The sequence below is a fragment of the Sardina pilchardus genome, chromosome 7, assembly GCF_963854185.1.
Source record: "Sardina pilchardus chromosome 7, fSarPil1.1, whole genome shotgun sequence".
Taxonomy (NCBI): Eukaryota; Metazoa; Chordata; class Actinopteri; order Clupeiformes; family Clupeidae; genus Sardina; species Sardina pilchardus.
Genome location: NC_085000.1, coordinates 17,690,485 through 17,718,251, shown reverse-complemented (window position 1 = coordinate 17,718,251; position 27,767 = coordinate 17,690,485). Strand labels below are relative to the sequence as shown.

Genomic DNA, 27,767 nt, shown 5'->3' with positions numbered 1-27,767 from the left:
CATTATGCTAAATAGTTACTTCCTTGCCCATCACTGTATGACTGAGCTTAATCATACTCGTTCAATAACTTGAAGAACTCACTGCCAACAGCAATTCTGGTTAACTAACGTTAGCTTAGCACATACACAAAAGTTCACGCTTTGGACGTATGGATAATCATTCTCATCACAAAGGTCCCATTTCAGTCACTTTCATACGCAGGGAAAAGCAAGCAGCGGGCCGTGAATATAATCATAAATAGAGTTATCTTACTTCTCTTGAGTGGCGTTTTCCTGTATAGATCCAAGGGCCGAATGGCAATTGCCCTGTTGCAATCTGCAAGTAAGGAGATGCCGCTGGTATTCGTCTTTCAGACAGGCATTTTCGTTGCACAGCTCTGTAACTTGCTGCTCAAGCTCCTCAATGCGAATCTTTTGCTTCTCCAGCAACTCCTGTTGGGTCTCAATAATTTTGTTAAGCTCCTTCAGATATTCGGCAGCCTTGTTTGGGTTGTCGATTGGGCTCTCCATCTCGTTCCCATACGGGCTGCCCGCGCCCTGAAATGTCAGTCGTCTCTCCATTGAGGCTAATCACCGTGGCTTTTCGAATGTACGTGTCCCGTGTCCGCCATTGTTTACATTTTCAGGTGACTGACTGAATGAGTGGGAATGAAGTTGGTTTGCGCACGTCCGCAGCAGAGTGCCGTTCACACGCTCTGCACCACTGTAACTAACCTCCGAAAGCCGTTCCGCTGAGAGGAAACCTATTTAACCCTTTGAGGGGTTGTCACCTCACAATACGTTGTTCACCTTCCCAACAGCCGTTTTTATATGCTGCAGGCCAAGCATTATGTTGATTTATTGCCTTTTCAGTTATGAATGACAAAGCAATTAAACCATGGACATTCTTAAAATACAATTTTAGCTATTCATCCTCACCCATGTGAACTTTACTTAAAAAATGCAAACATGTCTCACCATCACCATGCAGTAGCCTATCGGTCCAATTTCAATGATGGTCGGACTACTTGAATCCAAATCTGTTTATTAATTCTCATCAGCCTCATGAGGAAAGATGCACTGCAGTGATTTCTCTCTGCTGTTGCTGCTGATAGATAGATAGATAGATAGATACTTTATTGATCCCCAAGGGGAAATTCATCTCCAGATAAGACTCTAATGGCCACAGAGTGATACAGCCTATTAAATGAATGAATAAAAAAAACTTCAATAGCTTGTTGTGCTGAAAGACACTATTCAACTGCAACACATGATGATAGAAGTGTTCATATGTAGTGTGTGTGTGTGTGTGTGCATGTGTTCTCACCATGGTTGGTGGACTGCACACATTGAAAACAGCAGATATCCTGTGAACTGAGCATGCGGTCCTGCATGTTGGTCTATGCTGCTGAGGGACGAATTACAGCCCCCATGCAGAGCTGTCCGAGCGCAATTTACTGTAAAATAAGGGTGTGATGGAACCCTTTAAAGTCCAATCAGAAGCAGAGGAAGATGACGCACAGAGCTAGAGCTAGAGAGACACACACACACACACACACACACTCACTCACAGACAGAGCATGTTTGTCCAGAGAGGCAAGCACTGATTTCACATTTTGAAACTGATCCCTGTCACTGGCGCTCTCTGTGATCCCTGAAATGAGGTGGATTAAGTGGATTTAGTCTCGGGCTGTCGCGCCTCATCCACACCTCGGGCGCTGCTTAACCCTCGACTTTTTAAAAAGCCTCAACGATCACAGACATAGACATGATTCAGGCATTGTTTTCCTTTTCACCTTTTCTTTTAGTCAAGATCTCTGGGAGGAAAAAAAAGAAAACACAAAGAGGGGCGGGGGGGGGGGGGGGGGGGGGGGGGGGGGGCGAATCGGCCGACGTCCCTACAGTGGAGTCATGACAGAGAACAGCAGGCAGGTGGCAGAGGACAGGCTTGCTTGGCTCCAGAATGGAGTGCGTGCTGCAGAGTGGAGAGTGCTCTGGACCGGGGGTTTGCTGCAGCGCTAAGATCCCTCTGGCTGGCGGCCAGATGGCAGAGCCTCGCTGATGAAGGCTGGCCCTGGCATCCCAAACATCCACCGACTTGCTCGCGCTGGACAACGGGTCCAGGCCAGATCCAGGCCTGTCGGGAGAGAGATGGTGATGAGAGATGCCTGTTGGGGCATCGCTGGTGTCAGGTGCATACTGTGGTCACCTGGTCTGAATCGTCATCCAGAGACTCCAGGTTCAATGCCACTGCACTAGTACAACTGGTCCACATCCACTGAGTATGAATGGATGGTGTGTGTGTGTGTGTGTGTGTGTGTGTGTGTGTGTGGGGGTATTGTGGATGTCAGGTGAAACACCTGGGTCCCTACTCTGCACATAGAGGGTACTCCTCCATCCACAAGCCTCTAGCTGAATGCCAGCCTCGTAAACATGTGTGGTGCTGCACTACCTAACTGGGCCAGAGCTGATCAAGAGCCCTGCCATCTGGATTCCATCTATGCGTGTGTGTGTGTGTGTGTGTGTGTGTGTGTGTGTGTGTGGAGGAGGGGGCAGGGTTGTCCTTGATCTGAATCAGCATCAGAGACGGCAACTTATCCATCCAGGCTTCTGGTTGGATGCCAGTTTCAGAAACATGTATAGTTAGAGGAGTTTCCTAACTAGATTATGCTCAATCCCAATTTTAGTTCCCAGACTTGAAACCCTTGGTGAATTCACTGATAAAAAGTCTTAATGTGCTTCAGATAACATCACATTCTAAAACATCATTCCGTAATATACACATTAGCACATGGATTTTGACAAGGAATCAAATAGCATATGAAAACCAAGAGCACATGGATTAAGACCAGTATTTATTTAACAAATCATACATAGCCAGGCAGCATCTAGTAATGTACATGTACAAAAGATTTCCAAATGAATAACTTTTTTGCGACAGTAAATCTTGTGGTGAAAGGCATGAAGACGATTGCTTCAACTGAAACAAAGGACGGACTGGAGTAGATAGTGCAAACAGAGGCCAACTACTCTCAAAAAAACAAACAGAGATAGACGATTCCAAAATGTAAAGATCTCACAAAAATTCAAGAATCCCATTATTTCTTCTTTTTTTTAAACTTGCTTTGATCTACAGTATCAGTGTTGTCCATTCACAATCACCCACTGAAGAAGAGAAGTCTCAGTGCCTTATTGCTGACCTCAACTTAGAATAAAATAAAATAAAATAAAAAATAAAATAAAAAATAAAACTCAGAGCTTTTAACATTTTCACAAATACATTACAGAAGACGTGATTCATTTCCTTCTGCAATGACGCTGCAGTCTCAAAAGGCCTCATAAAATGCCTCAAAACGAACCTGATTTGAATCCTTAAGTGCGGACATCCACAAGCACATGTCCTCGTTTCACAGGTACTGTTCAATTCACAAAACTGTGGTCAGAATGTACTGACTGCACCAAACTGAAAACAGTCTCACATTTCACGTGTTTCACATTACTATGGAGGTGTGAGGTGAGTCTGAGATATGCCCTTTAAGGCACTATATGCTTTTAAATACTAACGCTTAGAAATTAGAAATCAAGATGTAAAAAAGATCAACTGGCCTTTTATAACGTTCACTTGCTGAGACACCTTTGACATAGTCTCGTAACATTAACGGGATGGAATCAGTGGTCATACAATGGTCTTGGCAATGCTACACACAGTTTTGGACAGAAATACCGTTATTCAGGTCTGCATCTGCAAACAGTCACTGTTTCTCCTGAGTGTCACAACATAATCATCTTTATAATTCTTCAATCTGAAAGGTACACAAGGGAAAAATTCAACGCAGCAAACAGTGCAAAGCAGGAAAACAAACAACGATGTAACATAAATAAAAGCTAATGTAGCAAAAAATATTCAGCTCTTGGACAAATTAATATAAATGTACACATCGCTACACACAGAAATAATAATTAAAACAAACAAACACAACACACAATGCATGCACATGCATTTCATAATCCATTCTTCAGTTACTTTCTCACTTACTTACACACACACACACACACACACACACACACACAGACACACACACTCTCTCTCTGTTTATGATTCAATACACTTGCGATACAAAAAAATAAAGCAAACAGCCCTGTAATAGTCATCGGAGTTAAGTGAGTAAGGCACTTCTCTCTCCACTCTGACATGCCCGGGGTCTGCACGGGACAGCACAGCACAGCTCTAGCGCATGTTGTAATCCGTGGAGTACAGTGGCGTACGCTGCCGAGGGCTGCTATTGGCTGCCGAGGGGCTGAATTTCCTCTGGAACCCAGTGTGGGTCGGAGTGGCTGGAAGGAAATCACAGAAGGGACAAGACTCAGTTTAGAGAAGCAAAGCAGAATCAGGGTTTGGAGCTTGGTAAAAGAAAACAAACAAGAAAAGGATAAAAACAAAACAAAACAAAAATAAAACATGCACACTCTGACTCTGTTCCACAGAGCGGAACTCTAAGTGAGGGAATGAGAGCTGATTATTGTTGGAGCACAACCACCTGCAATTCAAGAGCCGATTCCTCTTTTTAAAATTCAAAACAAGTAACCCGGAGAAAATGCTGAAACAATCAACCGCTCCTGGGGAAAGCCCATTATCGATCGCAACTTATCTTCATTTCAACACAACCCGGGAGGATTTAGGGGAGGGAAAATAAACTAGAAATTATAAACACACAACATAACAACATCTCAAGCAGCCACCCTCAGACCCCCCAACGTGGCAGAAGGCAAGTCTCCGTGAGCGAGCCTGGTCTTACCGATTGAGGGAGGCGTGCTCTGGATGAAGGCTGGGTGTGGAGTCTGATCCCTCGGGGAGAACAATGCATGGCACACTAGGAGGGGGGGAACAAGCATCCACGAGCGCAAGTTATTTGTCAACAGCCAAACCACAATAAACGAGCCTCATTAGTCGAGTGGTTATACTGTGCATGTCTCCATCGATTCGGCGAACATTTGGTAATTGCTTTATCTGTTGGTGCTCGGGAGGCAGTGTTGGGATGGGGAGGCAGTGTATGTGTGTGTGTGTGTGTGTGTGTGTTGGGGGACTAGTGTGTTGGGTGCACTCACCGATAACGATGATGGCAGTCACTGCCAGGAGCAAGAAGAGGGTGAAAAACATCACTTGGTAGGAGTCGATGAAGTGCTGCAGGATGCCTGGGCCGTCTGAGCCTGGAGCGGCACCCACTGAGAGTCGAAAAGGCACAGAGGGGGGACAATCACCACTTCAGTCAGACCCAGTTGATTACAACGCCAAGAACAATCGATGAATAACATCGACACTAAAGCACCACCAAAAAAAAAACGCTCTAATCAACTGGCCTTTCTCTCCCCAATCACTCTAGTAATTGTAAGTAACCAAATCGAGCCCAATGGTTGAGACCTCATAAACAAACCCATTCTGTAATTGATGCATGACCTTAATACCAGACGAGCGAAAGGCACACCCACCTCTGTACTGCGTGCTGCCTTCCATCGCGTGCACGACGGTGACCGGTATGGTGAGCGTCTGGCCGCTGGAGGGACTCTTAACGGAGATGCTGGCCGAGGAGGCCGCTTGAGGGTTGGACACGGTGACGGTGTACCTGGCGAAGCTTGGGTAGGTCAGGGACACCTCCCTCTCGCTGACCACTATGGCAGGGGAGCTGGAGGTGACCTGGCGGGTGATGGAGGAGGAACTTATTTTAGTGCATAAACCAGCATTAACTGTGTGAACTTGAAGATTCTGGGAGTCCTATTCCATGAAGTTTTATGAATAAAGCCTACCGTGTGTTTTTTAATACCATATGACAGCACTTCAAAATCAAAATCAAATCAGTGGATTTATCAGTGCATTTCGACTTGTTATGTTAACTTTAGTAGTTCTTGCAGTTCTTTAGCATCTGAATAAAACACTGATGCCATGCTTTGAGTCATAGCAATTTGAACACAAATTACTACAGTGTAACCCAGTTGGGCACTGTGCAATGTCACCAGCTTGCTTAATTCATTAGCTGTAGTGCATAACAGTACATAATAGGATCACCGCATCGTGTTGCAATCTACTGTCTAAGCAAAATAAAGAGCATCTCCCAAGTGCCGCCCCATCCCCTGCTTCTGCAGGAACTCCTTGCAAACCTCACAAGTCTCACATCCTGCGCTTCACAGCCAATCAGAGTGGAGCCACCGCACTTTACTGAATCAATAACGAGCGACAATAGTGAGGAAGAGGAAGTCACCTCCAAGCTTCCAAGGGCACCAGGGGCTCCGTACACTGTGACATCAGCAGAGGTGTGCTGGTTGCTAAGGATCAATTCGTTCTGGTCACTGTAGAGACCGGGGTTGACAGGAAGCAGGGCTCCGGCCTGCTCGCCCGAGAAGTGGCTGCTCTCCACGCCAGCCTTGACCAGCAGGTTGGTCATGGACATGCTCAACACCTTGATCTGCTGGTCAGTGACCGGCTGCAGGGTCAGCACACAGCTGTAGAGGCCTGGGGGGGTGACCAGGGAGAAGATACAGGAGTTACAGTATATAATGACCAGAGAAGAGTTTGATAAAAATCTGAAAACAAAACCAGTATAGCAGAATCATTGTGCTACCAAATTTACTTTTCAAATTAGAATAGGCCCAGATGGCTATATAAACAAATAATATTTTTTGTATATAGCCATATATATCATTCATAAATATATGCATATCAATCATGGAACATGTCTAATATATGCTTCTAATACAGTTGATTTTTGATGCCGTACTTGTACTTCTAGGACTGCAAATAATGCAGTTTAATCTTTTTTTTGTCAAAGTCTTCCATCTCTAATACAACCAGTTAAGCATACTTCACACTTGACTTACAGAGCCTAATTTCACACAAAGTCTCTACAGCTAAAATGTCTCCAGTTCAGTGGTTAGGGCCTCCTGCATGCCTCCCTCTCCAGATAAGCCGGCTTGGTGAGCAGGCGCTCCCAAAGACAATTAGCTGCACGCTATCAGGGACCAACCCATTAGTCCGCTATAATATTAGGCCACTTGAAAGGGGCCTCGCTTGATAAACTCAATGGGCGTTTATATTATCGATCAAGAGGTCGTAAAAGCTCAATTTTACAGCTTTCACGGCGTGACCTGTTCTTCCTTTGACTGGTGTATCCCCGTCTCAAGATTGAGCATCCTTACTGCAGAGGTGTCACCGTTCCATAAAACAGCTCATAATGAGGGTCTATTTACGGTACATCTTACAGTTAAACCATTTTAGATCCTTTTTATCCTTGCTGGCTTGCACTTCATTGTAAATACTCCAGTGACATTCAAGTTACTGCGGATCTATAACGCACTTTCAGCAAAAAAGTTGCTAATCAAGAACCCTTTGGCCCTCTACAAGGGTCTGAATTGAGGTTTGTGGTCTTTGTACTTCAAATCACTAATTATCACAGCCTTCCAACTAATATTTGTTGGAAGGCTGAAATTCAAATAATCTATTGCCAAAACAGGATTGTTCACGCATTAAAAGGAAGGCTAGATCCGTTTTTTAATCGAATTACTTTAAGTTAATGTTCATGTGCTCATTGAGGTTCTTATTTTGCTAAGGCTCCTATCAGGTGCACGCTGCTGCTATGCACTGATGCAACTACTAAAAACACAATTAGTCAAGATAGGACTGCTCATGTGTAAGGTACAGCAGGTGGAAAAGGTCGATTATCTGTCCTTTTAGGACACCAGTGCCTGGTGAGCGTGAGCTACATCAGTGGCTCAGTAAAGGACCCACTTTGAACCCGGTATGCTAAGAAATGGCTCTCCTTATGTAGGTAGATAGATAGAGAGAGAGAGAGAGATAGAGAGATAGAGAGATAGATAGTGGATAGGTAGATAGGTAGATAGATAGATAGATAGATAGATACTTTATTGATCCCCAAGGGGAAATTCAAGCCATGTGGCTGCCATGAAGGCCATATGTATGAAGGCCGCGTTACACAATGGACTACCTGCGCTGGTGTCGAAGCTGGTGTCGGTGTGGAAGACATCGTGGGCGAAGAATCCGATGGCGTCGCTGGTGAAGGAGAGGACGCAGCGCACGGAGCTCTCGGGGTGCAGCGCCGGGATCCGCTCCGTCTGCGCGGCCGAACACGAGCCTGCGGGTCGGGAAAACGCCACGCCATTATAAAAAGCCTCCTTTTGCTCCCTGGGTCCCTGTCATTCTCTATCCTGCTGCTGATCAGTCAACACCACACCATCACACCCTCCCAAAAAAACCTTTTACCCACACACACACACACACACACACACACACACACACACACACACACACACACACACACACACACACACACACACACACACACACACACACACACACACACACACACACACACACACACACACACACACACACACACACACACACACACACACACACACGACACACACACGACACACACACACCACACACACACACACACACACACACGTCCTGCTTTCTCCCTCGACTGATAAATCATTCAGCTGCTCCAGCAGAGAATCCCATCTACACTCTGTTAAAGCCTTGAACTTTACCCAACAACGTTCACTCTTTCAAAGGAATTTTCATTTCACATTTAAAAAAACAAACCGAGTAGAAATTTATTTCTGGGATACTTCAGATAACTGGCTTAATATTGTAATTGCCATCATAAAAATATATATGCTCAGGGCCAGAACAATTAGGATTGTGGGATTCTGTTGGGTGTTGTGATTGATTAGTGAGTAAAATGTCAACAAGGCCCAGAGGGATATCCCATCTATCCCTGGTAATCATCATGATGGTGAATCCTACTGTACTTTAAAAGGAGCCGTTGGTCAGCAAGCATCATGGCCTCTGTCAAATAGCTCATGCAGTCAGTCAGACAAACCATCAAATACACACACACACACACACACACACACCCATATGTACAGTACATGCATGCAGTCAGTAAGTCAGTCAGGTCAAACCAGCAAATACCCCCCCCCCACACACACACACACACACTTCCCAATGGGCTTCTCTAGCCTTTCTTTTGAGAAAAGGGCCTCAGGCCAGACTTGAACTTCTGTTCTGGTCCTGTATGGCCGTTGCTGCGCCACAGCTCTCCCCATCTTCCACACACACACACACACACACACACACACACACACACACCACAGCTCTCCCCATCTTCCACACACACACACACACACACACACACCACAGCTCTCCCCATCTTCCACACACACACACACACACACACACACACACACACACACACACACCACAGCTCTCCCCATCTTCCACACACACACACACACACACACACACACACACACACACCACAGCTCTCCCCATCTTCCACACACACACACACACACACACACACCACAGCTCTCCCCATCTTCCACACACACACACACACACACCACAGCTCTCCCCATCTTCCACACACACACACACACACACACACACACACTCTCCATCTTCCCAGCACCTTTACTGCATCCCTAGACAGCATCTGCTTTGCCGTTTCAACTGCGTGCAGCTGAACAGGTGGGCAGGCTAATTCCTCTTTAATTTAATTTAATTACATAGGATCTAAGGCTTACTTTAAGTAGCCTCACCTACTATATTCCAAATCCTTAATTGATTCATTGCTTAATTTGTAATCTGCAATTCTTATACAGGTCAATGACATTCACTATTCTGTATGTGTGTTATACAAATAAAACTGAATTGGATTGTTACTGTATGTTGTTAACACTACAGTTAAAATAATATACCGCACTTATTCATTGATTTTGCAAAGAATTCTTCCGCTATGAGGTTGATACACGGGGACAGTTAATATGGTATTAGTATGGTTTTGTGTCTTTTAATTTGCATAAAACACTGCCCTGCGGTTTATACACAGGAAATGACTGTAATGGCCTAGCTCACCTATGAGGTTGGTGCCACGATCTCTGGTGGTGAGGAAGACTCTGGACTCGCGGCTGTCCTTCCCAGGTGCTGAAGGAGCCATGACGGAGGTTTTGGTGACGGCATCAACTACAACCTGTCAGGGGGGCACCACAGGTGTATTCAGCACAGAGCAAATTAAACAGCAAAGAGGATTGAAGCAAAAGAAATGGACTCGGATCCCAGCATTTCACATTTCCCCTCAATGCTTGTACCCAGAGCGGTAGATAAAACAGAGTGGCGACACTCCCCTAGACCTCCATAGGAAAAAAATGGCAGTGCTTTTTCCAGGCTACTTCTGCATTATGGGAGTATTAACAGCCAATCTCTTGGTCAGTGGTCAAAGAGTTAATTGATTACACCCTCCAGCATCCAGAAGTACATCCCACCCTCCTGCGATTCAGCCATTCAGCGCAGGTTTTTTGGAATTTTTATTGTGTGGCGGCGACATCAAAGAGTGTCACAACCCTCTCTTTCTATGGCTCTGGTTGTACCATTCTAAAAAACAGGATTTCATGAGAGAGTCAGTCAGATCCTGTGGATTCTCCTTTAGGAGATACTCAGAAGCCAAACTAAGCAAAGCTTATCCTCTCTTTTGTGACCATCAACTGGTCTGACTCCAACTCCCAAGTATTCATATGCAAATACACCATGACAGCTGAACACTGCTCGAACAAATTGCTTTTAACATTTCAGGAAAAAAACAACATTAAACTTGCACAGCACACACTAGGAGAGGCCAATATTGAAGAAAGGTAATTAATGAGATCAGTGGTGTGTGTGTGTGTGTGCGTGCGTGCGTGCGTGCATGTGTGTGTGTGTGTATGTGTGTGTGCTGGAGAGCCTTGCCAACAGTGTGACAGCTGCAGCAGAGATTGGACACTGCTGATGAAGTGATAAGATGCATCGGCACGGAGCCCCACTTCCGAGCACAAGCGCTACTCCCCTGGGGGTGAGCCGGGCGGGTCCACCCCGGATCTGGCCCCAATGCGGCACGGATCTGACGATTCCGCGCCAGCAGAGGGCCAAATCGGCTACCATCTCAAGGCCCTTCCAACTAACTACTCAATACACACAGAACCACCCTCTCAGCTCTGGAGGACCCCTTTGCCAATGTACACGGACTAACCGTGTGAAGGCACGGTGTGTCATTTTTTAAAAGGATCGTTTTAAGCGCATTAAAGTAAATTAAATTAGCGCATGCTGTAGATGGACAGCCCCTGGCGCTGCTGCTGCTGCTGCTAGTGCTGCTACCTCTCGGTACGTGCTCAGCTGGCCGGGGATCTCGTAGTAGACCGTCACGCTGCCCGCGTCTCTGGCCACGGCCACGCCGGTCTTGGCGTCCACCTGAAGCACGCCGCTGGACGAGGACCTCCATGCTCCTGTCAGACCTGGAGGAGGAGGAGGAGGAGGAGGAGGAGGAGGAGGAGGAGGAGGAGGAGGAGGAGGCAGTAAATAAACTGGATGATTCATTTAAACATTCATTCCAATCGGCTATTCGGTTTTTAAGTCCGACGTCACAGGCCCAACAGCTTTTGTGAAAATATGTTAATAGCGCAGTCAGACGTTTTTTGCAACTTTGTCATCACCACCTCCGTTTTAGTGATTGTTAAAAAAATCTTGACAGAGTAATCACTGTAGCTGTACAGCTAGATAGATATATTCAAGGGTAACGTCCAGGCTTCCGCGAAAATAGGATTTGATTAGGTTGAGCCAACAAATCAGTAGTAAAATGACAATTTTCTTAAAGGCTACTCAGAACAGCGGAAATAGTTTATTTTCCCATCTATGGAGAAAAATGGAAAACTGAAAGCCGTTGGACCCAGAAAGAGAATTATTATACCATTACTACATCATCACTTAAAAACCGAATATAGAAGATATTTTGTTTTTCAATCACTAAAGTGGAGGTGATGATTACAAAGTTTACAAGTTGCAAAAACCGTCTGGCTGTGCTAATAAACGTCTTTTCAAGAAAAAAGCTGTTAAGGACTTAAAAACCAAATCAGTCTCTCCATCAGCGGTCCGGCGGCTCACTCGGGTCCTCACCCTCTGCGCTGACGAGCGGAGTGGACAGACACACCACGTCTCCCACCACCAGGCTGTGGGCCTCGTCGGGGTGGATGGCGTGCTGCACGGGCAGGGCCAGGTAGTCGGCCAGCGCCGGCTGCTCCGCGTCCCACACGCCCAGCAGCGTCAGCCCCACGTTCACCGTGCGCACCGTCAGCGTGCTGTTACTGCGGCCCTTGGCCACCTGCACCAGGTCGTCTCTGCACGCGGGGGAGGGGAGAGACAGACGGGGGGGGACACAGGAACAACACACGTTAGAGGAAAAACACTCAGTGGTCTAAAGTTTGAGCGCAAGAAACCTCCCACGATAACAGCAAATAGCTTAAAGGGATATTCCGCCATTTTTGGAAATACGCTCATTTTCCACCTCCCCTCGAGCAAAACAATCGATATTTACCTTGTTCCCGTTCATCCAGCCATTCTGTGAGTCTGGCGATACAACTTTTAGCTTCAGCCTAGCATAGATCATTGAATTGGATTAGACCATTAGCTTCTCGCCTGCTAGCTTCATGTTTAAAAGTGACTAATATTTTTGGTAATTTTCCCATTTAAAACGTGTCTCCTCTCAAGTTAGAAAGTGCAATAAGACCAACTGAAAATGAAACCTGGCGTTTTTCTAGGCTGATTTGACATGGAACTACACTCTCATCTGGTGTAATAATCAAGGCAACTTACAAACTACTGGCACTACTACTGCTTGTTGTCTATGGGGACTATTTTCAGATGCTGCGTATGATATCACTGCGCCTATGGTACGTTTGCAAGTTGCCTTGATTATTACGCCAGATGAGAGTGTAGTTCCATGTCAAATCAGCCTAGAAAAACGCCAGGTTTCATTTTCAGTTGGTCTTATTGCACTTTCTAACTTGAGAGGAGACACGTTTTAAATGGGAAAATTACCAAAAATCTTAGTCACTTTTAAACATGAAGCTAGCAGGCGAGAAGCTAATGGTCTAATCCGATTCAATGATCTATGCTAGGCTGAAGCTAAAAGTTGTATCGCCAGACTCACAGAATGGCTGGATGAACGGGAACAAGGTAAATATCGATTGTTTTGCTCGACGGGAGGTGGAAAATGAGCGTATTTCCAAAAATGGCGGAATATCCCTTTAACGTGTCATAAAGCCAGCAGAAAGGTGTGATTAAAAAGGCATTAAATGCGCAGAGCCAGGCTGAAATTGATTAACAAAAGGTTTGGTTAATGCAAACCAGTAGCACTGTTGAGAAATACCCTCACAAAAATGAAAGGTTTGTGGCAGATTCGCTGCAAACTTGCGGGTGATTTGTGGGAAACAAATGAGGTCACCAAATCACCCTAATGGCAAATGTGTTCACTAGTGACTTGCCACCACACCTAACTAATAAAGGCAAACTTCCAGCGGACTTCTGGTGACACAGTACATTTGCAGCAATGTCATATGCAAATTTGGTTTAACATGGACAAAAGTTAACCGCAACTGTTTGCCAGAAAACTAATTAGCATGTAAATATATGACCTTGCCGCAAATTTGCGACAACTGTTCGCCAGAAACCTGACATTTCTGTAAGGGTACCTTTGACTGAGTACATAAAACGAGATTACAGTAGTCTTTAAAATACCAACATGGCTGTGATGATGATAGTGTACTATTTTGTTGCCAAAAAATGATGTTGAGTTCAGAAGTTCATATTTGATAATTATGGTAGACCTACTATTGCGATTCTATTTCCTACTCGTCAAGCGTTGTTATTAATTGGAAAAATGACCACAAGTTTTCATGAGGGCAACATCGTCAGTCTTATCAGTCTTATGTCTATGCTTTAACAGTTTGATGTTTGTCACCCAAACTGCCATCTTGTTCTACACAGTAATATGTAAGTTGGCCATGCATTTAAAATACTACAGTATGTTACTATAAGCAATCTGTGGGTAGGCCATGCTTTGAAACAATTTCATTAATGTAGCTTATTCATGCATGCGATAGCCTATGTTTCAGAATGAACCCCAATCACTTCTGGCATACGCTGTACTGTACGTGGCATATTTTCATCCACTCCTCCTGCACCAAATATTTCCAAACACACTGCAGACGAGAGAGAGTGGACTAGTGAAATTGAATAGTTCAAAGAAGACAGAAGTTCGGAGAGAAATTACAACTACGCCTGATTTAAGCTTGCCAGCCAAAAACTTCAAAGTTCTTCGATAAAGGAAACAATTTGCATATTAGTCGATATACTCGCAATACGAGATACCCCGCCCACATAGGCACCACAGGTGGAACCTGATGCTTAAAACGCGGGAGCAGCAGTGAGCTGTACATGATAACATCAGACTATCGGAGGGTTGTGAGCTGAGCTCATCCACTTGAGGAGCTCAATGATGTGAATGTGCGCTGCACATGAACATTTGTTAGAGGAGAAGCACATAAATAATATAACACATATCCAGTAATACAAAGGTAACAGAGGACCATGAACATGAATATATCGACCCTATAAAATAACTGAAGTGCGTGGATATATGAACTGTAATGAGTGGATGATCATTATCACGATCACTGTAAGCAGCATCATTATCATATTTGTTGCCGTTATTATCTTAATTATCCTGATCACTGCCTGAGCTGGGAGACAGCAAGCACCACAAAGTAAAAGATGCCTATTATGATCACACGAACAACCACCCTGAAATTAGAACGCAATGTGTGTCGGGGACTTTAATTCAGCGGGCCTATTTTTGCATGCTGCACTGCAGCTCAGTGAATGAGAACACATCTATAATGCATTTTCATAGAAAAGGGATCAAGACGGCTGAAACATTATTTCTAAGTTCAAACATTGTAATCACTCTCTTCAAACACCTGACCTAGATAAAATAAAGATGTTACACCGTGATTCATATTATACAGGTCTATTTTTGTGTGCGCTCAGTTACGGCAATGCCGATTGTGACGAAAGCAGTCTGGACCCAAATGCTTCATTTCTGTCTCCAGCCAACTCAAGGGAGCCCAGATGTTCAAAAAAAGTGGGACACACCAGGTAGACACTGGCAAAGTGGCACGGCTGGTGTCCAGCAGAGAAGACCTGAAGGGTGTGTGTGTGGGGGGGGGGGGGGGGGGGGGGGGGAATTGACGAGTCCCTGGAGGACAAATGGATTCTGCTGACCCTGACCTACTGGTCTGGCATCACACAGGTGCAGAGGGAGGCGCTGCTGGGTCTCACAGACTTGGTTTGGGAGAATTACTGCTGAGGAAGTGAATGCGTGAGTCTCCTTGACTACCGCAGAGAGAGAGAGAGAGAGAGAGAGAGAGAGAGCAAGGAAAAAAGAAAGGGAGGAAGAAAGCAAGAAAGCCCAGCCTTTCCCTTCATCCATCCAGATTAGTTTTCTGTTCTCGGCTGCACGCAGAACAAAGCAATAGCATCAATTTATGGCAGGGCCAAGCGGGACTCCCTGGCCGCTGCCACCTCGGCTACAACAGTAGCGTGTGCCTGTGTGTGTGTGTGCCTCCGTTTCCCCGGCTCTCATCAACTGAGCGCGCTCGGGGAAAAAGCACTCAAACTGAGACATGTAGAAAAGGCACGGAGGAGGAAGTGTGTCATGGAGGACCGGCAGGAATCAAACCCACAAGTGTGAACAAAACACAGCCTCTCTTTGGGCCCATCAACCTGTCCGTTGGGAGGTCTGGGATACTGTTTTACGGGAACACACAGTTGATGGCTCAAAGATACATCAGACATCTGTAGATCTAACTTCAAAAAGACCTAAAGACCTACATGCCTATATAACAGGCTGATACTGACTGAATAACTGTAGAACAACTGTGATATCAAGGTCTACTTTCTCTGAGAATTCCACCAATAACCTTGAGTTGTGGGCGTGAGAGAGAGAAACTGATTCCTTCTTAGCAACAAGAGCAAACCGATCATTTCACCCTCTATTAATGATGTGGGAGGGAGAGAGGCAGAAAGAGAGAAGGGAGGGAGGGAGCAAGAAAGAAAGAGAGAGGGGGAGAAGAGAGGGGAGGAGAGAGTGAGAGAAGTGAAAAGAAAGAGAGTAGGAACTCTTGAAATTTGTGTTTTTTAATTAACTAGGGAAGTTTTAGCCAACGTTGCCGAGAGATTAATCAAGGTCAAATTTGAAACAGAAAATAACTGCACATTAAATTAAATTTCACAGACCAAGGAGCCTCCCCTTTTATTCCCCACAACCAAACAGTTCAACCTCATAAATGTGTTAATTAGTCAAGTTTTCAACAGAACCACATTGCAGAATCTCAAATGTTCCTGTTTGTGGTTACAGTATATAGAAAGAGCAAGGACACTGTTCCATCTCATGTGTACCAGTTTGTCAAGCCATCTACAGAACCATGCTGTTGGCACATGTCTCCTTAGCTCCTGTGTCTTTACTGCAAGCGAATCACAATCAAGCACCGGAACTATCCGTTTTAGAATTTCCTTTCTAACCAGTCCACTCCACCCTACTGTACATGTGCCTGTATATCAGTGGTTCTCAAACTTTTTCTTTCATTCCCCACTTTGATCAAGGGGGCTTTCTCGAGCCCCACCTGTCCATCATCGCTCTAAGAAAGTATAGGTCAAGCTCAAAATTGTCACATTTATAACGTCTAAATATACATCAGTAACAAATAACAGTTAGGCTACTACAGATAAATATCAGTTGAAAAATAGAGAAAAAATACAAATCTAAATCAATGACCAATAACGTCAGTTTTTTGTCATTGACAAGGTGTCAATCCTTGCTTCAAAAAAAGCTGATTTCCAAAAATACAGCAAAAGGGCCAACTATATGCTACCATTTTGTTATAAATTAAGTTAAACACTCTTACTATCTTATTCAGGTCAAGCCTTGACGCGAGCGCTTCCCTGAATGAAACAGTCCGTCTGTTGCGCATCGGGAACTATACTCTCTTTATCACGACGATAGCATTTCTTTTACCTGCTATTATCTGTGCGCCAACCGAGCAAAGTCCCTCGCAGTTTTCCCATTCTGCCAGGTAGACTAATTGTTGAGATCAATGTTGAATAGTTCATCTGCAGTGTCCCTACTTTTGGCATACTCGCAGAATAGAATATCTTCGGCTGCTGTCAAGTTAACAAAGCGGACATAAGCAATAACTAAACCACTTTTGTAACTGTCAGTGGCCTTGTCCACTTGCAAGGCAAAACATGAGTGTTTGCGTTTGTCAAGCAGTTGTTCTTCGAGATCGCAGAACAGCAATTGTCGTCGGACAGATAGCCAAGATATCCTTCAATTTCACTGCGCTCGTCTCGAAAATGAACTTTTTTTTTTTGTTTCCGCTGCAATTAAAATTACGACGTCAATCATTTTTTTCGGACTATGGTTCCAGGACAGACTAACATTTTCATTTGGTCAATGATAGGCCTACAAGAGTCTAGATTACCTTGTTTGTGTTTGTTTTGTGAGATGGAGTTGTATTCTCGTAATTATCAATAAAGGAGGGCACAGGCTACAGATTAAAAATAAATATCCGGTTTTTCACGTCAGCTCGCGCCCCACCTGGCATGTCTCTGCGCCCCACTAGTGGGGCGCGCCCCACAGTTTGAGAAACGCTGCTGTATATTGACATACACTTACAGTGCGGTCACACGCTTGCGTCCGCCAACGTACAGTATGCCTCATTTCGTCACATTTCCATAAACGCGAACTGATTGGTTTGTCAGTGTTCGGAAATTTGCATAGACTGAATTTCATTGGCTGGCGCTTGCGCGATCCGTCAAAGGTTGAACATTTCTCAACTTTTTAGCGGAGGCAACTTATCCCAGGCAACCCATCGGACCCACAATTCAGTGCGGCATCAAATGAAGTCTAGCCAATGTAAAGTGAATGGAAAAAACAATGGACGAACGTTGGCGGACGCAAGCAAGCGTGTGACTGCACCGTTACCCTTCCCCCCAAACGCCAGTGTGTGCGTACCTGTTGGTGGCGAAGGTGAGCTGGGAGTTGTGGCTGTGGAGCAGGTCTCCGGTGCTGTCGTGGTAGTGCACCTGGAAGGAGAGCACCGTTCCCAGGGGGATGGCTGACAGGCTCTCTCGGTTGGTGGTATGTAGGACCGGACTTGTGCTGATGCGCAGGTAAGACACCGGCACCACCTGGAGAGAGAGAGAGAGACACACACACACACACACACACACACACACACACACACAGTGTGAGCTCACATTTGATAATGGATGGATGCATCTGAATTATGGTAATTGGAGATAATCTGATATGAGTAATTAAGAGACTTTATTACTGGAGATTGTTAATACATGTACGTGATCAGGATAAAACCATGTTTGCAGTGAATCTTAGACAAACATAAACAGTTTTTACAGTATTTAGATTAAACAGTATTTAATCTATTTCACTCTCATAACTATAACAACCAAACGCCCCAAAGCAAGCAAATAAAAGAGAGAAATACAGTGTGAACTATAGAAAGGGTATCTGAAATTTACCACAGAAATTCCCTTTTCTTTGCATCTTGCTGTTATTGCAACTTTAAATCAGATCAACACATGCATGCTGCTTTTACCGTGAACTAAATCAAATTTAGCACACATATTGTTGCAGGCCTCAATCTGGGTCCTGCAGTGGGGTAAATCACATTTAAGACACATATTTTCACAGCCCTGTGTCTTGCTCTCCCTGCCAGATAAATCAGATTAAGCACATAAATCTCCAGGCCTGTGGCGCGCGAGATCGGTGACAGTACCTTTACGGCCAGAATGAGCGTCTGATTGACACCGAAGCTCTCCTGGGAGTTCACCTGCAGAGAGGCGGTACCCGTGAGCGATCCGGATGATAAATGGCCCTTGTCGTCCACCTGGATCAGTGATGCTTTGTCTGGACAGTCCAGCACTTGGTAGGAGAGAGCACCAACTCCATCCCTGAAGGTGACACACACACACACACACACACACACACACACACACACACACACACACACACACACACACACACACACACACACACACACACACACACACACACACACACACACACACACACACACACACACACACACACACACACACACACACACACACACACACACACACACACACACACACACGACTAAGTTCTGTGGCATCTGCAACCTTTCTACAATGTCTACTGGAAGGCAGGGAATGTCAAGAGGAGGAGATGTCATTTGAGAGCCCTCAGACGAGTCTCTCTATGAGATGGAATCTGGAAAATTCACCAGGCGGTTGAAATGGAGCAGAACTCAGTGTTTTTGTTTTCACCAGGTGGTTTTCCCAGATCCCATCACATGTATTCAGTCTCTCCGTGACTGACACATTGATATAAACAGGACTGTTCCTTCACCTGTTAGTCTGGAGCTTGATGTTGGAGTTTGGAGACATCAAAATCTCTTCCACCTGCACAGCAGGGTTGACGATCTGCAGGTTGTCATACACCTGAACAAGACAGACAGACGATACGGGCAGAGGATGAGCTTTGATAACAACTGTGAAAACATCTGTAACATCTCTGAAATCTACAGCTAGAGTTTGGTGTAAAGTTTCTAGGAAAACAAAAACAAGCTCAGATCAGTGTTGTGCCACTGAGTGCGTGGATTCCTGACTGATTTTAAGGGACACCTGCTTACAGTAGTTGGACATATAGCAACATATGGCATATATGCATATCTGAAACTCAACATCAAGTGCCACACCTGTCCAATTAGCAACCTTATGGGGCTTTTCCATAGCATGGCATCAGCTCGACACGACTGGATTTTGGTACAAGATGTTCGTTTTCCACTGCAACAAAGTACCCCCCTAAGCTAGCCGATTGCCATAGCAACGCTGAAGAGAACAACTGTAATGTCATTAACGTTTTGGTATCGCATCAGCTCGCTTGGAACCCCAACGGAGGTGGTACCAAAAATAGCACCAGGTACCAGGTACCAGTTTTTGCTAATGGAAAAAGCAAGTAGAGTTGAGATGATACCATGCAGTGGAAAAGCCCTATTAGAGAGAGAGAGAGAGAGAGAGAGAGAGAGAGAGAAGAGAGAGAGAGAGAGAGAGAGAGAGAGAGAGAGAGACAGAGAGAGAGAGAGAGAGACAGAGAGAGAGAGAGAAAGAGAGAGAGAGAGAGAGACAGAGAGAGAGAGACACAGACAGACAGACAGACAGACAGACAGACACACACACACACACACGCACCTGGATCTGCAGCTCATCCGAGAGCTCCTTGGCGTTCCCCACCAACTGGCCCGCCTTGGGGCTGGTGGCCCGGAGCACCACCTTCAGCCCCGTGCGGCCCTTAATGCGGCCCAGAACACTCATGGCAAAGTTGTGTTCCGCGCCCAGCTGCACGGAAGCCTGGAACAGATGGGAACAAAAAGAGAGGAAGAGGGAGATTATTGGTCAGGGGAGAGTTGGAGAGGCCGGCGTGTGAGTGTGTGTGTGTCTGAAAGAGGCTATAGAAAGGAGAGCGATTACCGATTAGTGAGTAGTGGTTTAGGGACACGATCCGGTGCATCTACAAAAGGAGCAAGGGTGTGTGGTGCGTATGTATTTACACATATATACTGTGTGTGTGTGTGTGTGTGTGTGTGTGTGTGTGTACGTATGTGCGTCAGTAACTGGCAAAGTTGTGTAGTGTGAGAAGTGGGGTCTGGGTCCACAGTATGTGTGTGCGTGTGAGAGTCTGTGTGTGTGAGTGTCTGTGCATGTGTGTCACAGCTGGGGGCAGAGAAAGGCGCCCATCTCTTTGAGAGGATTAAAACGTTTCTGCCGCGCTTCAAGAGCGGACCGGAGATAACGGCACAATACTCACATCACGTCCTAATTTGCACGAGCGTTTTGGCGGCGGGACGCGGCGGGCGCACATCAAACGGCACGTTGGCGCCGGCTGGCTCGCCACGCCGGACGCAAAGCGCCCGCCGCCCCGAATGATGAAACGCCCGGCCGCGCGGCGGCGGCTGCGTGGCACTAATGCCATGCTCATTATGCCTCTCCCTCTGCCCTCGCCCACAGTCCAATTAAATTGACGAATCATTTCGCGGAGCGTCGGGCAGATGCTCAGTCTGCTGCTGCTTAGAGGAGCGACGCAAAAAAACACCGACTCTCTCCGTGTGTGTGACGGGAACTAGGCAGTCGAGCCACGCACACGCGGGAGGAGATTAATGTAGAGGCCAGGGAGTCGGACTTCACCGCATCGTCTGTCAGAATGTTTTTTTTACAGGTGAGTGAGAGGAAAGCTGACTGCTGGAGCGAGCAGAGATAGAGAGAGAGAGAGAGAAAGAGAAAGAGAGAGTGCAAGAACAAGGGGAGAGAGAGCCAGAGAGAGAGAAAGAAAGATTGAGTGATGGTAGGGCCCATCTGCCAAATCCTCTGATCGCTATGGCGATTCATCTCCCTGCAACCTCTCCATAGCTCTATAGAGAGACGGTAGGACGGTGAGAGAGATAGGCGCCTTGCACCCTGGGCATTCAAGTGGAAGGGAAGATAATTAAAAGCCAAACCAGCTGTGAATAATGGAACAGAATATCTAGGGAAGAGAGAATATTGATTTAATGTTTGAGAGATGATATAGACCTCTTTTGCTTTTTTCCCCATCATCTATTAGTCACAAGAAACACGTAAACTCTGTATTTCAATTAGAACAGAAACTGTAAAATGAGGGGTTTATTTAGCAGAACGTGTTCAACTCTCTACCTCAAATGGCCCAAATGAAATAGACTGTGAATAATGGTACTGTTGTGCAATTTACAAAAAAAAAGAATATTGAATTCTTGACTCATTTCAATAAGCTTACAACAGTGATATTAAGGTCTTCATTCTCTGAGAGAGAGAGAGAGTCCAATGGGTATCTATCTATGGTAGATATTTTAATTTATTTTAATTCTTTAATTATTGAAAAATATGTATACCTACACATAAATACTGTAAGTAGCTGTGGACTAAACCAACCCCATTTGACTTGTGGTCAAGCTGTGTGTTACGTTGTGTGACAGTCGAGCTGTCAAGTGTGTTACTCTGCTTTGTACAGCTGTATGTGTGTGTGTGTGTGTGTGTGTGTGTGTGTATATATGTGTGTGTGTGTGTGACAAGACAACTGCACGGTCCAACTGTTGTTTCCTACCTCGGAATGTCGCGTCTGCACTTCCAGGATGTCCCTCTTGGTCACGGACCAGTGGAAGGTGAGGCCGGGCACGGCGTTCCCGAAGGAGAAGGGGGTCTGGCTGCTTGTCAGGCCCATCACATACGCCGGCATCTGGAGCAAAGAAACCCATTTAATGCCTGAGAGACCGGGCCATAGAGCAGAGGGATCTGTTCAACCTTTAGCAAAAATGGGCCTTCCTCTCTCCATCTGCTTTCTGTCTAGCTTGAGGTTGTTATCCCCTCTCAGACTTAGACACACACAGACACACAGACACACAGACACACACAGACACACACACACACACACGAGTAAAATAGATGATGTGTAAATAAATGCCTCGACACATTTAAATGTACCAATAAACCATACATAGCCTCATAGTCTCTGTGTAATTAAAAGGAATTGTGTGGAGACGAGACTGCTTGAAATCACTGAAAATCTGCAATCCCCATCTCAAGACAAATATTGACGACCCCCACAGGCTGAGCCCCCTGCAGCACAGGGCTGGCTGTGTGACATGACTATTGATGTAGGGTTCGTATTGATGCTCTTATCATCCCACTTAACAAATAACCTTAATCAACGGGAACATGCTCTCCGTATGGAGGAGCTTACCAGCGTTCCCGTCTTCATCCTGGTGATGGGGGCTCGGATACGGATGCCTGCGAGCTGCACCACCTCCACCTCCACCTGGTCCTGTTGACGAGAGAAGAGGAGGCTGATGATCCAGCACCATTTGCCTTAACAATCCTCAACCACTTCTCTATGAGCATAGTCCAAGTGAACATAACTTAAAGGTCACCTAGAATGGAAATAATTTTTTTCTTGGTTTTCATGAATTAGGAGAGGTTGTGCATAAACAAAGAGCTATCATGAACATGAGGCATGGTTGTGCCCTCCTTCATATGGAAATCTTGAACTTAGAAATAGACACTAAAAAATGGGCGATTCAGCAAAACTGCTTGCTTGTGATGTCAGACCTCGCAAAGCCATTGAAGTTCAATTGGGGTTGCCAAAGAGGGCGCCATTTAGTCAAACAGACCATTTCAATACCCAGCCCAAAGCCATCGATATCTCAAAGTTGCGACAGCCGTTGACTTCCATGTTAAAGCCAGATTAGAGCGGTCACGTGGTTAGTGGGTAGACTCAGTAGTTCCCTCGGTCCCTGGTTTACTACGGGATTGACAGCAGCGATCGCATTAATATTTACGGTGAATACTCGATGAAAATGACTATAAACTGCATTTCCACATACATATACATTACTCAATGAAAATGCATTATTATGCACACGACTATAAGTCATGTAGAAAAGTCGTATTATATTCATTCATTCTCAATGGAATAGTTCCCGGAAGTGCCGCCATTGTTTGTTCACGGGAGTCAACGGTAATGTCGCAACTTTGAGATATCGATGGCTTTGACCCAGCCTAAATACAGTGGGTATAGTAAGTATTCACACCCATGCTAAAGTTGACTAAAAAGAGGAATATAAAATCATCTTTTGAGAATTGATTGTAATGCCTTAATTCAAAAAATGAGTAAAAATCAAACCGCTATTAGCCTGTTTGATTTGCATTGAGCATCAAACAGGCTAATTGGCTAACTGTAAAAAGCACCATGCCAATCTCTAGCTATGGTGAAGGGTATGTGATGATGTGGGGCTATTTTAATTCCAAAGGCCAAGGGAACTTTATCAGGATGCATAATATCCTGGATCCATGAAATAGCTGGCCTTTAAAAATAAAAACATATAAAAAATCCTCCTGCTCCTATGGGAATTTAACATAGGGGTTGAATACTTATCTATTTACGATACATTCTTCAATCACAAAGAAAATTAGTGTCCTTAGCGGTTTGATTTTTACTCATTTTTTGAATTAAGGCATTACAATCAATTCTCAAACGATGATTTTATATTCCTCTTTTTAGTCAACTTTAGCATGGGTGTGAATACTTACTATACCCACTGTATATGGTTTTAATTAGTCTAGTAAAATTGCAATTGAGTTTATTTTTTTAAATCAAAGTTGAATATATACTATTTTAACATCAGAGAACACAGTGCAATACTCAATTCTTCCATTCTATAGGACCTTTAAAAATAGATTAAACACCATTTTATTTTAACATTATTATTATTTTTCGCAACATTTCTTTGCCCCAGGAATTCCTGACGGTATGGGTTGAATGTCTATCATCAATTTAGACTTTCCTATAACCTTTTTTTTCTCGATGATGCACCACAATTAGCTTTTTGAAAAGTGGTCCTGCACCCTTCTTTATGACTTGGCAGAACACTAATGGTGCCGCTTTTGTCATTTCCTGTGCGGGTGCAGTACCTGTGAAACTATGACAAGCTTCCCGGTCTCAGCATCCACAGCTTGCACCAGGCCCGTCACGGTGACGTTGCCGATGGCGACGCCCTTGACGTGACCAACGCTGTTGACCGAGGCAACGTCGTCATTGGCCATGGAGAAGAGGATGTTTGACTGAGGTTGGGGACCTCCTTCTGATGTTATCTGTCAACAAGCGGAAGAACCAACATGTCAGCACCACAGCAGATAATTGGTATTTACATGAACTGACTTGGCTAGATTATAGATGTAGTGACACTGGCAAACAGCGGAATTACATCTCGAGATGATGATAAACGATCCGAATGACATTGTGTCAATGTTTTTCTTCTTCATTGACTAAAAAGCTCTTTAGGGTCAGGACAGGAGGGAGTAGCCCATGGGCCAGGCGGCGGTTTGATTACCTGCATCATCGCTCCAATAATCAGGGTCATTTTCCGCGGAATGAGCCGGAATGGTGGAAACACCTAGCGAGAGGCAGGATGGAAATTGTGTGTGTGAGTGGAAAAGCACAGACTCATCATGGGTAAAAAAAAAACTGATGTTTACAGTAATTTCCCGCATATAAGCCGCATTGTGTATAAGCTGCAGAACAGTGTTTTATTCAGGTTTAAAGAAACAAAACCATATTAACACCATATTAACTGCTCCCCCTGTATTAACCTCATAGCTGAAGAAATTTTGCAAAATCATTGTATAAGCTGCGGCTAATTATGATAAAAGCTCGTTGTGGTGTGAGAACAGCATTCGATATTCAGCTGCAGGCTCTCGCATGCTTTTTTTATCTCACAGGAGAACCAGACTGCAGCTCTGGTGGGGATGGATAGATAGATAGATAGATAGATAGATAGATAGAAGAATTTCAAGAATTCGGATGTGTCGGAGTAAGACACCAAAACATCCAAACCAGACCGGTTTAGCTCATATCTGAACACCTGGACTGCAAAGACACAGTCTCCTCATGGGTTAACTTAACATGACATCTTAAAGCACTTTAAACTCTATTGCCACATTTCTAAATTATCATCAAATGATTTCACATGGTACTATGATAGACTAAGATTATGAAAGGCTTAATACTGGCATCTCTACTGGGACAACACCATCCTAAACTTTTGGGCGCCTTTAAATGAATCATAAACCATGATGTGCATGGTTATGACATCATCGGTATCTACTGTATCATTGACTGACTTTCGTGACAGAAGACAGATCTGAGATTTGATCGGAGTTCTGAGCGGTCAAAGTCCTGGTCCTGATCTTCTGATTCGTTTGGATGAGTAAACGCACACCTTGTGAGGTGCTCACGGCGGTAAAGGTTAACTATAAACGAAAGTGTCGTGGCACACTCTGAACTTCAAGATTTTTATTCCAACGTTTCGGCTTACGCCTTCATCAGGGAAATTTTCCTAATGAAGGCGTAAGCCGAAACGTTGGAATAAAAATCTTGAAGTTCAGAGCCTGATCTTCTGATACCCTGGATCAGGACCATTCGGTACCAAAGTCTGCTCCTCTCTCTACACTGTAGACTACATACATTACATTAATTACATTTACCTCAATGGTCTGGGGAGCGGAGGATATCTTCTTCCCACTTTTATCCAACACCACCGCAGACACACTGGTCTGTCCAATAGCCAAGCCTTTGACCAGGAAAATGGCAGTGTCCCTTTCAGAGGATTCAGCTCTGAGGGAGGAAAATACAGTACACATAATATAGAATTAAATTACATTTCTACTACATTCACAGAAAGAGGATAATTGCACTTACACTACTGTATCTCTTCAATTCCATTACTGGGCATTGTTGACTTACTGTAGGTTTATAATTGACGACGCAGCCTTCAGTTTCAGGTTCATGAATGGGAAATATTTGGCCAAAAATGGCTTTTTATTGTCATCCAGTACTCTCACATATGCTCTCACAGACTTTCCAATCTCCACCTGGAACACAGTCAGCATTCAATTTCATCAACAAAAAAAAGTCTAACTGAAAGGGGGAAAAAAATCTAAAGGCCAAAGTAAGTTTGAAGATCCAGCACCTTATGAAACCGCAGCTACTTCTGTACTTTATTATAATGGCTGAAAAGAAGGTCTTCGCCAAGACCTTTTCTTTTTGGTGCACACTAGAATGCCGCTCCCAAACTGATTTAATGCACAGATGCACATGTCTACACCCAGAAGCAGTGATCCCAGCGTTCCAAGCAGCTATTGAAATGTTTCAGTTGCAGAGCCCCCTATGGATCGAATGTGTAATTGAGCGAAATTTCCATGTCCATGCAAAGATTGTGATTCAAGTGATTCAGCATGGCAAATTTACATAATCTCTGAAACTTCACTGCATGAGATACTTACAGCCCAAGTTGGCGGCTCTTTTCTTGAGTGAGTGAAATGAAACTTTAAGAGATATAAGCAAATGTTAGCCGGGTCCAGCCCACCTAGTATCTCTGTTCATTTCCATGTCATTAAGATACTAGTCTGGCACCAGACAATATACTAATGCTTGTAGAAACAAGGCTGCTTGGCTGACTTAAGACATACTGATGTTTCCCTCAACCCTCAGGACAGCAGGCCAATCAGCGAGGGGATGGCGCTACTTTTTTAAATCAAAAGTGGCTGTGGCAAACAATTTATAGCGTTGTGACTTGAAACACGAGTTTACCCAAAGTGAGGATGGAAAACATGAAAATGTATTTGCAACTTGTTGTACTTTAGGTGTTGTTCATTTCACAATATGGCACAGGTGCTGTTTCTCTCTACAGTGAACTCTGTGAACTCAGTGAACAGCCTAGCAAACTCAGTCACCTGTCAGTGGATGTCAGTAAAGTCTTTTGAGATTTCAGGGCTTAGACCTTAGAGAAAGTAGTAGACAAATAATGAGTGGGGGACAGAGAGAAAGCGAGAAGTGAGTGAGAGAGAGTGTGTGTGTGTGTGTGCGTGTGTGTGAGAGAGAGAGAGAGTGTCTGTGTGTGTGTGTGTGTGTGTGTGAGTGAGAGAGTGAGTGAGCGAGTAAGAGAGAGAGAGAGAGAGAGAGAGAGAGAGAGAGAATGAGACAAAGACAGAATGTGCTCTACAACCAACCTTGTCAACCACTCGCACATAAACCTCCAGGATGTCCGAGATGTGGACGGCGGCTGTGGCTGGGGCTGGGAATGCCAGGCAGAGGTCGTGAACCATGACCTGTAAACTCCCCGGCTGCTTAGGCACCACCTGGAACACATCCGCAGGTCAAGCATGTCTCAGTGGCTCTCCCACACTTCTCTAGTGACTCCCCGACGTACTCCACAAC

General features: G+C 44.8%; 2 protein-coding genes across 2 annotated transcripts in view; both read right to left on the bottom strand.

Annotated features, from left to right (window-relative positions):
• LOC134087475 (uncharacterized) overlaps window positions 1–720 on the bottom strand; it is a 51,172-nt gene extending 50,452 nt beyond the window's left edge. The window contains exon 1 of the mRNA XM_062540987.1: window positions 254–720. Coding sequence (XP_062396971.1) covers window positions 254–561 — 308 coding nt within the window. The 5' untranslated portion in view covers window positions 562–720. The remainder of the gene's footprint in view (window positions 1–253) is intronic.
• Window positions 721–2,817: 2,097 nt separating this feature from the next.
• Window positions 2,818–27,767, bottom strand: part of nup210 (nucleoporin 210) — a 58,489-nt gene continuing 33,539 nt past the window's right edge. The window contains exons 21-40 of the mRNA XM_062540986.1: window positions 27,560–27,688; window positions 26,295–26,422; window positions 26,036–26,165; window positions 24,883–24,945; window positions 24,464–24,643; window positions 22,737–22,817; window positions 22,101–22,232; window positions 20,177–20,335; window positions 19,335–19,426; window positions 18,721–18,895; window positions 17,937–18,112; window positions 11,981–12,201; window positions 11,186–11,322; window positions 9,914–10,028; window positions 7,974–8,120; window positions 6,234–6,484; window positions 5,467–5,671; window positions 5,086–5,202; window positions 4,776–4,850; window positions 2,818–4,314 (exon numbers count right to left, since the gene is read on the bottom strand). Of these exons, the coding sequence (XP_062396970.1) occupies window positions 4,208–4,314; window positions 4,776–4,850; window positions 5,086–5,202; window positions 5,467–5,671; window positions 6,234–6,484; window positions 7,974–8,120; window positions 9,914–10,028; window positions 11,186–11,322; window positions 11,981–12,201; window positions 17,937–18,112; window positions 18,721–18,895; window positions 19,335–19,426; window positions 20,177–20,335; window positions 22,101–22,232; window positions 22,737–22,817; window positions 24,464–24,643; window positions 24,883–24,945; window positions 26,036–26,165; window positions 26,295–26,422; window positions 27,560–27,688 (2,820 nt within the window). The 3' untranslated portion in view covers window positions 2,818–4,207. The remainder of the gene's footprint in view (window positions 4,315–4,775; window positions 4,851–5,085; window positions 5,203–5,466; window positions 5,672–6,233; window positions 6,485–7,973; window positions 8,121–9,913; window positions 10,029–11,185; window positions 11,323–11,980; window positions 12,202–17,936; window positions 18,113–18,720; window positions 18,896–19,334; window positions 19,427–20,176; window positions 20,336–22,100; window positions 22,233–22,736; window positions 22,818–24,463; window positions 24,644–24,882; window positions 24,946–26,035; window positions 26,166–26,294; window positions 26,423–27,559; window positions 27,689–27,767) is intronic.